Source organism: Phodopus roborovskii, unplaced genomic scaffold, assembly GCF_943737965.1.
Source record: "Phodopus roborovskii unplaced genomic scaffold, PHOROB, whole genome shotgun sequence".
Classification (NCBI taxonomy): domain Eukaryota; kingdom Metazoa; phylum Chordata; class Mammalia; order Rodentia; family Cricetidae; genus Phodopus; species Phodopus roborovskii.
In genome coordinates this window covers 11,645,167-11,658,938 of record NW_026126588.1, presented here as the reverse complement: position 1 = coordinate 11,658,938, position 13,772 = coordinate 11,645,167, and the positions used below count along the sequence as shown (strand labels likewise).

The window sequence follows — 13,772 nt, the reverse complement described above, 5'->3', positions numbered from 1 at the left end:
CATACACTCCCTTTTTATTCCTCTTCTCTCAGAGATTAAATAGACCCCTATGAGGAGATTTCCAGGAGAGTTTAATTATCTCCCTTTAAGTTGAGTGCATCAGAGTAATGTTGTAACTCATTGGCTTGTATTTCTTCATCAGTCTGTGTGTAAAGTAGCATTTGTTATATTAAATTTGTTCAATGAGTGGGAGTTACAGGACACAGAAAGAGAGGTTATTTCTGGTTTTATTTACTAATGTAGCTTAAGCTATTGTCAACATTTCACAGAACAAAATTATGTAGAAAACTTCATCAGTTTGGTTGAACTGAATACAACTCCAAGTAGCCACAGAGAACATTAATTAATTCAAACTAGTAGACCAGCAAGAAAATAATTATCCAAAAGACAAAATGAAATTTAGTCTGACAAGGAACAACTACATGGAAAAATGTTGAAGTTCAATTCCAGTAGTGACAGATGGTACGACTCAAAAAGTCAGCTACTTGCGTCACAGAGTTGTCCAACGCTGGTAATTTAGACATCACTAAACTTAGGACTAACTACTCAAAATTTAACACAAGTCTGGGTGTTGCCTGACCATAACAAGCTTACAAGCATAAAGTTGCAATTTTACAACTTTTTATTTTGCCATGGTACTTAAGGTGTGTTTAGAGGAGAAATACTTGTGGTGAATTTGAATTCAGATGGTGTTATGGAATATTGTGTAACTATTTATTTTAAAAATGATATTTGGGGTGTATTTTTCTCCATTTTGTTTGTTCACCATCTTACCTCATCAGCTATTTAAGGTTTAATTTTATTACACTCATTAAGCAGACTGCTACTCACTTTATTGTAAGTCCCCGTGAATAGATGGTTCCAGACCTTTGTTCCTCTAGCTTTATTATGCATCATGAACACCCTGCCTCTCTCAGCAATAAAGGAATCGGCTCTAAATCAGGGAACTCTAAGGTGCCATTCGTAACACTGTATCTACACTTCAGTCCTTCTCCATGGCTGGAGTTCCACCCCAGTTCTATTCCGTTAGGTTTTAGCCACACTGAGCCTTCACAATTACTGTCACACCAAGAGCAAGCCTCCAGCATCTAGGGAGCCTGAGACGGGTCCACTGTAAGGCTCGTGTTTCTACCACACTGGTACTCAGTTTGAGTTTATAATCTGCCTCCCTGGTAGCCTACGAAAAGCCCAGCATATTGATTTCAGATGAAAATTATACAGAGAAACAAAAGTCCTAGTGAGCCCAAAATGATGCTCTCTTCTAACAGATTAAAATCAAGTCAGACTCTTGCCTAGAGAGAACTCTTAGAACGCTAGGAAGTGTCATGATTAACTTTCCTCATATAATAAATTCCTTAGTGTGGCAATAAGTGCTCAAATACATAATATGTTTTCTAACAGAAGTCAATTATATAAAGATATGCCACTGGCTTCATATGTCTATATGGTCTAGCTAATGACTTAAACCGTTAACTATTCTTATCTTCATATTCCCTTATGATAAATTAAGTGGGTGATTTCTAAAGAATATTGTTGTCTTCTAATATGCAATTGTGAACCGAGACCAAACAAGACACATCAGAACAGACTTGAAAAAGAAGACACAAATCCCAAAAAGTTTCTTGGAGTCCATTTCCCCCCATTTATTCCCTTCCGTTACTAATGTAGAATGAAAAGCAGTAGGCAAAAGCATGGGAAACAAAAAAGTTAGTATAAATCACATTGATTAAGGCCACAAATATCAGACAGCATCCTCTTTCCAATAACCAGATCCATTAACCAGATCCATTATGCATGTTACAGTTCTTTGGATAACCTAACTACCATTTGAGCATGTGTGTTACATATACAGTATTACAACCTGCCAATTTGTATTTAATATTAACTGAGCCATTAATACTTAATGTTCAACATCACAAGGTCACTAAGAACAACTCAAGTACACAGCTGGAAAGCATTTTACTACATAAAAATGATAACCTGTAAGTCTTCAGCACAAACACTATGTTACAGTTTTAAGACTGTTTATGGCCATTTTCCGTTTGAACCAAAATAAATAACTTACTAACATTTCATCTTTAGTGCTGTTTTTAATCTCCTTTCCCAGGGTTACCAACATGCTTACAGTCAAGTCTCTTGATATTTGAAACTTTTTGTGTTATGAGAGATTTCCTATCAATATTGGTTAATTTTAAACCTGGAGATTTTATACCTCAGAATCACTATGACATCTCCAAAATTAAATAATTGAATAGTGGGTGATCTTTGAAGCAGGGATTTAAATTAAGCACATTTGGGGTCAGATATAATAATGTCTAAGGACAGCAATATTAGTTTAACCAGCTTGAAATATAAAGTATCTCACATCGGTCACCGAATGACTACTCATTCATAATCTTCTGGCAGACAGAAAATAATTACCCAAAATCATCAGCAAGTTTATGTGCTCAGACTGGGAAATGATTTTCATACTTCTTAACCAAAGTTAAGCTTTGGCTATTTGGGGTAAGCATCAAATCATACCTCCACGGGAGCACTGAGTAGAAACAAACCAGAAATCATTTGCTCTTGACTAATATGCCAGTTTCTAAGCAACTTCAATTACCTACACATTCCCCCCTTAATAAGTTCTCTGATGGACACCATCCAACTTTTAAAACCACATCAGTGAAGATCTGGGGATCTCTATTTTGCTAGGGATGCATCCCAGGTCTGGCTGGGTTTAGCAGCTATCTTTCATGGAGAGAATTCACTAGGCACTTTCCTTTGCAAGTTTTTCAACAAATATTAGTGCTTAACTGGAGTATACAGTGGGTTGATTTTTCTCTGCCATTTGAGATGTGCTAGTTTTGCATAAGCTGTCTGTAAGTGGCTGTCCCCAACATCACTGTATCTATGGATCTTGTTGTGCAACCTCAGTATGCATTAGGTTTGTGTGATAGTTGGGTGAACTGATATTTGAAATTTTATTTTTTTTATTTCTTATGGGTATGATGTTACAGGACTGAGGAACATGTTTAATTACTTAATTTTTCTTTCCCTGTATTTGCTTATGTCACTCCAATGAAAATAAAAGCACTTTGATGAAAAGATGGTCTCTTTGCATGTTTATCTTGTGTCATAGCTCTAGGAAGTATACGCCATTTTTACATAATGTGCCACGGAGAACCGTAACAGATGCCTCCATTTCTAAAACCTGTCTTCCAAAAAGGAGGAAGGATAATCTAGTGGTGCAAGTCTATGTAGCCAAATTGGAACCTTTCTGTTTAAGACTGATTCATGATAGAAGTACAGAACTCCATGCTAAAAACAATTGAAAGAAATCCCATGACACAGATTTCATGTTTGATTTAACCAAACAATTCATATATAGAAAATTGACATGAGAGACATTTGATATGAAAATACCTTTAGAACCTGCTCTTATTTGACATGAGTTTCATAAACTAATGGAAGAAATCAACGTTGGACGTATTGTCTTTGTGTGGGACAAGTCTCAAGGATGCAAGGTGACAAAGTAAGTACATTAGCTCTGGTTTGTAATTCAAGTACATGTTGATGGAATAGCAAGCCACTGTGTTTATGTAAACAGTGACAGAGTGCTTGAGTGGACAGGAAATGTCAATTGTTAAGAAAATAGTCTTTTTCAAAGGGCGAGATGGGCTCTAATACACTAATATTGGAGGTTTAAACTCGTTTTCTTCAACAGACATTCAACAGATCATTCAAACAAAGTTTGCTGAACTGACTCAACGGACATTTACAGAACATTCCATCCAGTGGTAGTAGGACAGGCATTGTTCAGATTTCTTTAATTGGGGCCTATTCACTGTGCTTTGTGTTAGGTTTTATATAGATAAACTTTGTCAAGTAGGTGATGACATATCCACCTCTTACCATTTCTTCCCTTTGGACCTCTTTGTCTCCCCAGTTGCTCATGTATGGTCTCCTCTTGCTTTCATGTCATATATACATATATATGGATATAAATATAATGAGTCCTAGGACCCACAAGAGAGAAAACATGATATTTTTATTTCTACATCACACTTACATTACTTCATATGATGATCTCCAGCTCTATCCATTTCCCAAGACATGACATCATTGGGTTCTTTATGGTCCAATAAAATTACATTGTATATACATCATATTTCACATTTTCCTTGCCTAGTCATCTGTTGGCAAACACCTAGACAGATTACCCAATTTGGTTATTGTGAATGTTGCTACTTTACAAACAAGGACACGCAGTTCTTTCTTTGGTATGTTGACTGGTACACACCCAGAAGTATGGTAGCTGGGACATATGGTTGTTTAGGTTTTAGAGATACTACCATACTGAATTACACAGTGGCTAGCCTAATCAACATTTGGATCAACAATGTATAAGTGTTCACCATTCCCCAAGTCCTCACTAGCATTTGCTGCTGGATTGTTTCAATACTTTTGTTTTTAATAATAATGACTGGGAGGAGATGGAATTTCATGTAGTTAATTTTCATAACCTTGATTACAAAAGTTGTTGAATATCTTTTATATTTCTTAAAATGTGGGGCAGAATTCTGTGCCATGTACTTTCAACATATTCACTTCCTCTCTCCCAAGCTCTCTCTACCCATCCAACTTTGTGATCTCATTTTTTAAATTTTTATTTTACATGTTGATTCCAGTTCCCTCTCCCTCCCTCCTTCCCTCTTTCCCTCTCTCCGACTCTTTCGTGCCCCCCAACCACCTCCCCTCCCATTCCCACCCACTCCATATGTAAGATGATGCCTTCCAGAAGACTAGGCCTTCTCTTCTGTCTCTAGGTTAAGGGAGTATCCCTCCATGGGGGCTGTGCCCCCAAAGTCCTTTTGTGCATCCTGGTTCCACTGTCTGAGGTCCCTTAGACTGCCCAGGCCTTCTAGCTAAGACCCATGTTCAGGGGGTCTGAGTCAGACCCATGCTAGATTCCCAGCTATCAGTCTGGGGGGGGGGCATTAGCTCCTCCTTATTCAGGTCAGCTGTCTCTATGTGTTTCTGTAGCCTGGTCTTGTCCTCCTTCTCTGCATCTCTATTCCAGTTCATCTCAGTGTTCAGTTGTTGGTGTCTGCTTCTATTTCCATCAGCTACTAGATGAGGGCTCTATGAAGGTGGATAAGTTAGTCATCGATCTCATTATCAGGGAAGGGCATTATGGTAGCCTTTCCACTGTTGCTCAAATTGTTAGTTAGGGTCAGTCTTGTAGGTCTCTGGACATTTCTCTAGGTTTAGTTTTCTCTTTAAACCTATAATGGCTCCCTCTTTTATGGTCTCTCTCTCTCCCTCTCTCTCTTCTCTCGTATATTCCTCCCCTGACTCAATCTTCCCACGTGCTTTCCTCTCCTCCCCTTCTCTTTCTCCTAGTTTCCTCTCCACTCGCTGCCTCCTCCACTCCTCATATGCTCAGGAGAACTTGTCCCTTTCCCCTTCTGTGAGGGACCTTATAAGAACCTCTTAGATTCCTCCTTCTATCCTAGTTTCTCTGGCAGTGTGAATTATAGGCTGGTGATCCTTTGCTATGTCTAAAATCCATATATGAGTGAGTACATACCATGTTCCTCTTTTTGTGACTGGGTTAACCTCATTCAGGATGGTTTCTTCAAGTTCCATCCACTTGCCTGCGAATTTCAACATTCCAGTGTTTTTTTTTTTCCCACAGAGTAGTGTTCCATTGTGTAGTTGTGGCACATCTTCTTTATCCATTCTTTAGTTGAGGGGCATCTAGGTTGCTTCTGGGTTCTTGATATTACAAATAATGCTGCTATGAACATAGTTGAGCACATGTCTTTGTTACATGGATGTGGATCATTTGAGTATATGCCTAACAGGGGGATTGCTGGGTCCTGTGGTAGACTGATTCCCATTTTCCTGAGGAACGGCCATACTGATCTCCAAAATGGCTGTACGAGTTTGCACTCCCACCAGCAGTAGAGGAGCGTTCTCTCCAGCTCCTTGGTTGTGAAGAGCGTCTGCACCAGCTGTTGACAATCATCCCACGAAGGCTGGTGAGAAAACATAAGGGCTCCACCAACCCTGTAAGGCATTGGGGAGCCTCTGAGAAAGGGGCATGGTTAGTTTTCCAATTATAAAGATCTGAGGAGGAGAAGGGCCAGTACTGGAGAGACTTCAATCTGGCCACACGACACTAGGGGACCAACTCTGGCGTGGCTCCTCTCCCACCGCCAGAGCCTGAGCTTCAGGGGTGCAGAAGTTCCCCCTGCTGCACCCTGGTCTCTAGCTCACCCATCCAGGTGAAGGATTAGATCTGTATCAAGAATGACTTTGTGAGACACTGAGGAAGGATAATGGTAGCCTCTGGCTGGTCACCTCACGGGGGCCAGAGTGGGGAGAGAGCCCAGTGTTCACCTCATGCCCCGGCCCACGGCCTCTCAGTTGTGACTCGGCCCTGGTGGTGAGCTTCTGGGGTTGGGGGACGCACGTGCTCGCAGACTTGCTGGGTCTCCCCACCCTGAAAATGACCCTGCACAAGTGCTCGCAGGCGTCTGGTCGGGATGAAAGCCAGGTCCAGTCTATAAAACAGTTGCCTTAACAGCTTAGATAATCTCAGAATTAAAAGGGTGGCCATCCAACACCGAATGTCTGCCACTCAGGCACAAAAAGTCTGTCTGCCAGGATCGCCTTAACCCCAACTGACAAATTATGGCCCCGAGACTTAACTTGAGTCCAATGGTCAAGAGTCAAACTAAGGGGAGTCATCAGCCAACACTGTCTGTCCTATGATAAAACTATAGACACACACAGAACAAAAACACACAAGCCAGAGACTAACAGATCCAGACCCACACGACCCATCCATGTCTTCCACAAGCAGGCAAAAGAATCAGACAGCCGCAGGGGAGGAAGCTTCCACTTCAACAACAGAGCTCGGCACTCCGACCGACAGAAGGAGTCCACCAGTCGTCCCTGGGCTCCCGCACCTCCCAGGGCATCCCCCAGGGCAGCAGCCTGTGATCCTCCTAGTAAGTCTGCTGATCACAGTCCTCTAGTCCTTACAGCCTGAGAGGACAGCTGCAAACCAAAACCGACAACATGCAGTTCAGATACCAGAAAACAGATACTCAGAACAGAGACGCCGGCCGACACACACACACACACACACACACACACACACACATAGGGGGATCCCTGTACCTCCTAGTCGGTGTGAGGGGTGGTTGCAGTTTCCCGGCCAACGCATCAAATGAAAGACCCACAGAGCGTGGACCTTCACACTCTGATTCAGGAAAGGCGACACCCAAAATCACTCATGAGAAGCGGTCTTGAGGCAAAAAAGCAAGAAAACTTGTTTAATCCAAGTGCACTGGGGTCCACACAGTCATACGCCACCCAGGGGTACAGGACCTCGGTGGTGGGGCTCAGAGATCAGGCAGACAGGGATTCAGGGTGGTCCTGCGTGGATAGGTGGGTCTAGTGTGCTCAGAGCTCTCCAGGAAATTCCTGTCCACCAGAGGACCGGTGATGGGAGTCAAAGATCTGGCAGGCAGGGACTCAGGATGGTCCCGCTGAGATAGGTGGATCTCTGGCCTGGGCCTGGAACTCTGGCAGAGGACCAGCGGTGGGGGGTCAGAGATCAGGCAGCCAGGGATTCAGGGTGGTCCTGCGTGGATAGGCAGGTCTAGTGTCTGTGATCTCATTTTTAAGAATCCATCAAATCCAATTTGTGCTGCCTGTATACTCGTGGATTTATGGGCATCCACTGGAGCATGGTCAACCTACCAGGGACCATACCCCTAGTTGAAGAGCTATGAGGGAGGGAGAGTAGGGTGAGATTTTGTGCCCACATCCCCTCTCCATCCTGGGAGTTTTCTCCAGGTTGAGCTCACACAGGTCTTTCATATTTCATCACAACTGCTGAGTTCATATGTTCAACTGCTATATTGTGTCTAGACAAGTATTTCATTATAGTCACCTACTGCTTCTGACTCTCAAAATAATTCTTCCTCTCTTCTGCAATGGTCCCCTAGTGTTTAAGGTCATTTTCTGAGATTGGACAGCTCCTGGCCACTCAAGTATGTTATCATGGTTTACATAAACATGTTTTCCTATTCTAACAACATCTAAATATACCTTTTTGAAAAATGTCATTTCATTTCACCAGTACATTGATTGGCTGATTGATTGGAGTTTTGGTATCTTGTTCTTTGAGTTCTTATATATTCTAAATATTAATCATCTGTCAGTTATGTAGCTAGCAAAAATTTTCCCTATGCTTTAAGCTACCAGTTACTCAAATAATTGTTATCTTTGCTGTTCAAAAGCTTTTTTAATTTCATGTAATTCATTTTATTTCTTGAGCCATTGACTTTTTAGAATGTCCTTGTATACCCCTGTCTATTGGAGCATATATCCAAAGAAGATAAAATCATTTTAACAACCAACTCCTGTATATTAGTAACAAACACTCTATGCCTATTACAGAGAAAGGATAAAAAATATACAGCCTAGCTTTACCATAACCATTGGAAGTTATAAGTTTAAAAAACACCCACTAGCATGTATTTGAAAACTACCCTAGCCACATGTAAAGCTCAGAGAAAAGGAAAAACATGAAATGATCTGGTCATGATGCCCATGACTGGTTTCTGGGAATTATTATTAATAATTTCTGAGAAATATATTATTAATAAAAACCACCCAGTTTCTGAGAAATATTGTTATCCACAACAACAGTCTGGGAACTGTTATGGGTCATCCTGTCCACAAAGAAAATTAATAACTAAAAGATGGGACTCATGGCAAGAAGGGAAAACCAGAAAGAACAATCTGCCAATAGATATAGATAACTCCCTGACGGGAGAGTATATTTTCCCTGCATCCCATTATCTTAAGGACAAGGCCACTGAGCCCACTTGTCCTAGAGAAGGAAAACCCCCTAACCTTGCAGGTGCTCTAAGCAATCCCGCCTTGTAAAAACTGTGTACTCTATGAAATCTCTGTAACCTTGGAAACCTTATTAACCATCCAAGCTTTGAACTGTCCCATGACTTTGCTTCCCTTGCTTTTAGGCCTAGTGAAAATAACAGGCTAGCTTTGAAACTGGCCTTGTTAGCTTTGATGTAAATCCTATAAAAGCTATCTCAATTCTGCACTAGGGGTCCTCAGTCCTCTACCCCTGCGTCGTCTATGACTGTGGACCCCAGTGCACTTGGAATAAAAATTCCTCATGCTGTTGCATCAAGAACACTTCTCGTAAGCCCTAGTCCCTACTTCACATGACCTGTCAGACCTACATGACCCCTACTGGATGACATTCCCCTACATATGGAATTGGGGTGGGGGGATGGGAGGGTGGTTAGAGTGCATGTGAGAGGGCAGAGAGGGTAAAAGGGAGGGAAGGAAGGAGGGAGGAAGGGAGGGAATGAGGGAGGTTGGGAGGGATGGAAGGAGGGAGGGAGAGGGAACTGGGATCGACATGTAAAATAATAAATTAAATTAAAAAAATGCTTTGACTCCAAAATTTAAGTTCAAGGACAAGTTACTGGGGAAAAGGATTTCTATTTTTGTTTCCACAGAAAATGAAAAGATGTGGATTCCTTCCAGACCAATGTGGTTTGATCAAGCCAGACCACCTGAAACAGAGTACCAGGTGATCCTACATTCAAAACAGCTGGACAAAGCAGCCTTACAGACTACAGCCAGGATTTCTGAATCTTCTTCGAATCCTCCATGACAGCACCCCTTACCAGCAGGAAGTAATTTGGAAAGAACAACGCCCAAATTCCCAAATATTGTCTATAAATGTTTGTTTTCATTTACATGGACTTGGTTATATAAAATAAAAAAAAAAAAAAAAAACACTTCTCGTGAGTGATTTGGGGTGTCGCCTTTCCTGAGTCGGAGCATGAAGGTCCACGCTCTGTAGGTCTTTCAGCAGCGCCATGCAATAGCCACACCACAGACCAGTATACATGGCCTGCAGTGGATGAATTAACAAAGCAATGTATCTTTTATGTTCTGCCATGAGAACAATGGTGTCTTATTGACAGGAATATAGATGGAAATAGAGACCATCATGTGACTTGGCAAGACAAATGCCACACATTTCTGTTCTCTAAAAACTAGAATGGAATTGTGGTCCCTGGAGACTGGGCGGGGCACTGCAACCCAGACAGGAGGAATTGCTTGCAGTTCATCTTTAACACATCAGGGTAACTGCTGGTTACAATCATCTGTGATGAAATTCAAAACGACTAAAGCACACAATGCCAAACACATAGAATAATAATTGAAGAGGTGGAAATGAGTGTTGCCCTGATTTAATTATATATATATATATATTTACCACAATGTATCCCTAAACTGTCTAAATTTTTTTTAAAGACTATGATGTCTTAGGTAAGTTCCTCAACTTATAAAATGTGGTTTTAAAAAAGTGAATCATTTTTTGTATCAATGAGGCTCCAAAAAGGAGCTAACTACTTCTGAAATGAAGGTGTAGTCCTAACCTAGAGACTAAGCAAGATTAGATCTAAAAGACTAGATTTACAGGGCTCCATGAGCGCCATAAAATACTGTACAAAGTCATGTGCATATGTGCCTATGAATTCTAGGGGAAATGAGTGCATAGTTTTCACTAGAATTTCAAAAAAATAAATTAAGTCCCTCAGCACACGTGCACACACACACACACACACACACACACACACACACACACACACACACACACCGTCTGTCACAGGGTAGCACTATGGACCAGTAGGAACTTTTCAGATTTCTTTGGGTGGAAGAAACCAGCAATACAAATACACTTTTAGAAGTAGCAGTAAGTCAAAGTTTTAATGTATATTAACAGGTGCAATTAATATTTAACTGCACTTAACATGACTATTTATTTAGAAACATACAAGAGTTTATGAAACCATGTTTATTTGTTCTTTGGTACAACCAGAGACGTTGCCTCAAACTTTTAAAATAAATAATGTCAGCAATAGAATCATGCATGTCGTGGCATTAGAATTACCTCTTTGCTTTCACGAAGAAGATCTTACAATATGAACGGGTTTGGGGCACAATACATACAAGTCACAAATTTAGAATAAAGGTGAATACCCTGTATGATGTAAAGAAGCCACTTCCATGACACCGCCCTGATGGAGACTTTAAGCACCAATGTTGTTGAATGCAGTGGGCTTTCTTCCTTACTATCCTAGTCATACATGCTATAACAATTCGTAATCTGAAGACAGCATCTAAGTTGAAATGAAGACAACTACAGGGACTGAGGTAAACTGGACAGCTGCTTCTGTTTGTTGACACAGTGGTCCATAAGAAATCCCATATTTATTAGGACACACTAAAGTTCAAGATCCTCGGAAAGTGATAAATTTGGCTAAAGGGGATTTGAATCTGACTTTCGTCTGATGACACTCCTGGCTTCCTTGCATGGACGAGGAGCAAGACTTACTCGATAGCACCATTGTTTGAAATCTGATTGTCAAGTAGGACGTGTGTGATCATGTTGAAGATGAGAACTTTTAGTCATTGCCCTGGCTTTCGATGTTGTTTCTCTGCCATACTCCTCTACCGGGCACGATTTATGTAAAGGGGCTTTCACTTCTCAGGTCCTTTGCTAAATGCTCGTTGACCAGACTGCAGGGTGCAAGAGGCTGGCTCACAGAAACCAGGAGGGCCTGGAGGACCTGGAGGTCCAGGCACACCAGGAATTCCTGCCACTCCTGGGGGACCTTGCTCTCCATCTCGGCCGTTTTTCCCATAGCTGGCAGGGCCTGGATCACCTGAAATAGACAAGAACCCACACGTGTGAGCAAGCTGTTGATTAGCAGAATACACTAGACCACGCAGCCTTGTTGCGAAGCAACAAGATGCTTATTCAAACAACCTTGGAGATTATGCCTGATGCTGAGATGGAAACCCCATTGTTGGATGTGGGGTTCATAGAACTCAAAGGCAGAAAATGATCTCAGCATATGTCTCCGACATTTCCATCATGGCATCCTTTAACCATATGTGTCTACTGAGTACTGAAATGTAGCTGGCCCAAACTTAGGTGAACTGTAGGTATAAAATAAAGCTGGAATTTGAAGGCTTGTCATGGAAAAGGGGTAAAATATTGTATTAACAAATTTTAGATTTATTACCCGATGCAATCATGTTTTGAACCTAGTGGGTTAAATAAATGGCACAGGTGTCCCCCAGTACATAGTGTAGTTATGCTGACAACACAGCTAAGTAAACAAAAAACAAAACAAAAAAAAAGCACCCAGCCTTCCAAGCATCATGTGTTAGCCCAGCTTACTTCAGGGTAGCAGGTCTTTCCATTAGTGGGTGCAGAGCCAACTCTGAACTGGAGAGGCTATCATAACACGAATCACTAACTCCATCAAAAGATCAAAATTCAGAATTTTAAGAGAAGTTTCTAGTAAATTTGTCTCACTTCATGTCATCACAAAGTGGAAAAATCTGAGGCTAACCATCTCAAGTCAGAGACTAGCTGCATTATTAAAGTCAGCTTCACCTGGCTCTGCACCTTGGCTACTGGAAGATTCAAAACGAAATGTGCTGTGCTGATTTGTGTATCACGGTGTCTTTCTCATGAGCAGCAGCAGCGGCTTCCTTAATTTCTGATAGTGATCCATATCCAGACAAAGAAATTAAATACGCACACTTTCAGGACAAATGGTTTTAAGTTCTAACTCTGGCGTTTAATGAACAATTAGAGTCAGCCAAAAAAGAAAAATCTCTAATTTTCATCATCCACAAATTGGGATGATGTGTTTGTTATCATTATATTCTGTGATTGACAGCATCCATTAAATGGGGGACTGTCTCAATCATTAACTATTCTTTGTTAATGATTTTAGATGATCATACCATGCTGCCTACAAAATTCCGTTCTCTTTCCCCAACTTGAGTTTCACCACAGTGAGTTCCTTGTGGACATTTCTATTGTGTCCTGTTTGCCCATCCTGAGACAAGGTGTCCCATAACAAAGAGGACCGTTTGTTGAATGTGCCCCCCTTTGCACCAATAGTGCTTAGAGTCACAAAAATGACTCTAGGAAAGCAATGCAGAAGCAACTGCATTCACTATGACAGTCTTGTTACAGGGATCCTTACTCCGTCTCAGCTTTCTTATCTTAGGAACTCGGTGGATAAGCTGAAAGCCGAATCTCCACATCCAATTACACATTCTCGTAGGTAGAGGTACTCTCCTGCTTTTCCCAGGGTCTTTGGTCTTTTTCCTACCTTTGTGGTCTAATTACATACATCTTACTGTAATGACCTGGTCATATTAAATGGTATTATTATTACATATCTCACATATTTTGAAGTAAAGGTGGGCAGGAGACCCTATTTTCCACACATCTCATTCTTTCTGCATGTACTACATCAAGCCCTGTGCGAGGCAGTGTTAGAGGGCAAACCATTAGCAAGATGTAAGGGAGAATAATTATCTTTGAATTACGCATCTCAAGGCTGTAGTTACACACAAACGTGTTATTTCCAATAAATTATCTCATAGGCTTTTATCCAACTACAAGTTGAGATGAGGCAGGTGATTATGCGTTTCCTCTAATGGGAGACAGGCTCCCCCCCCATTCGCTGCATCTCCATACAGATAAGGCTGTCACAACAGCTGCAGCAGGGACCTCTCCATCCCTGACACAACAGACAGTTAAAAGTTAAGGTGATTTCTTTTTTAGTTAAAAGAAATGGGCCTCATCTAACTACATAGAAAAGGTGATTTTCGTATCTTTTTCAATAGGA

At 41.2% G+C, this 13,772-nt stretch overlaps 1 protein-coding gene across 1 annotated transcript in view; it reads right to left on the bottom strand.

The window, feature by feature from the left end:
• Nucleotides 1–11,561: 11,561 nt before the first annotated feature.
• The window catches only part of Col9a1 (collagen type IX alpha 1 chain), a 60,480-nt gene continuing 58,269 nt past the window's right edge, over nt 11,562–13,772 (bottom strand). Inside the window, exon 32 of the mRNA XM_051204506.1 lies at nt 11,562–11,780. Coding sequence (XP_051060463.1) covers nt 11,596–11,780 — 185 coding nt within the window. The 3' untranslated portion in view covers nt 11,562–11,595. The remainder of the gene's footprint in view (nt 11,781–13,772) is intronic.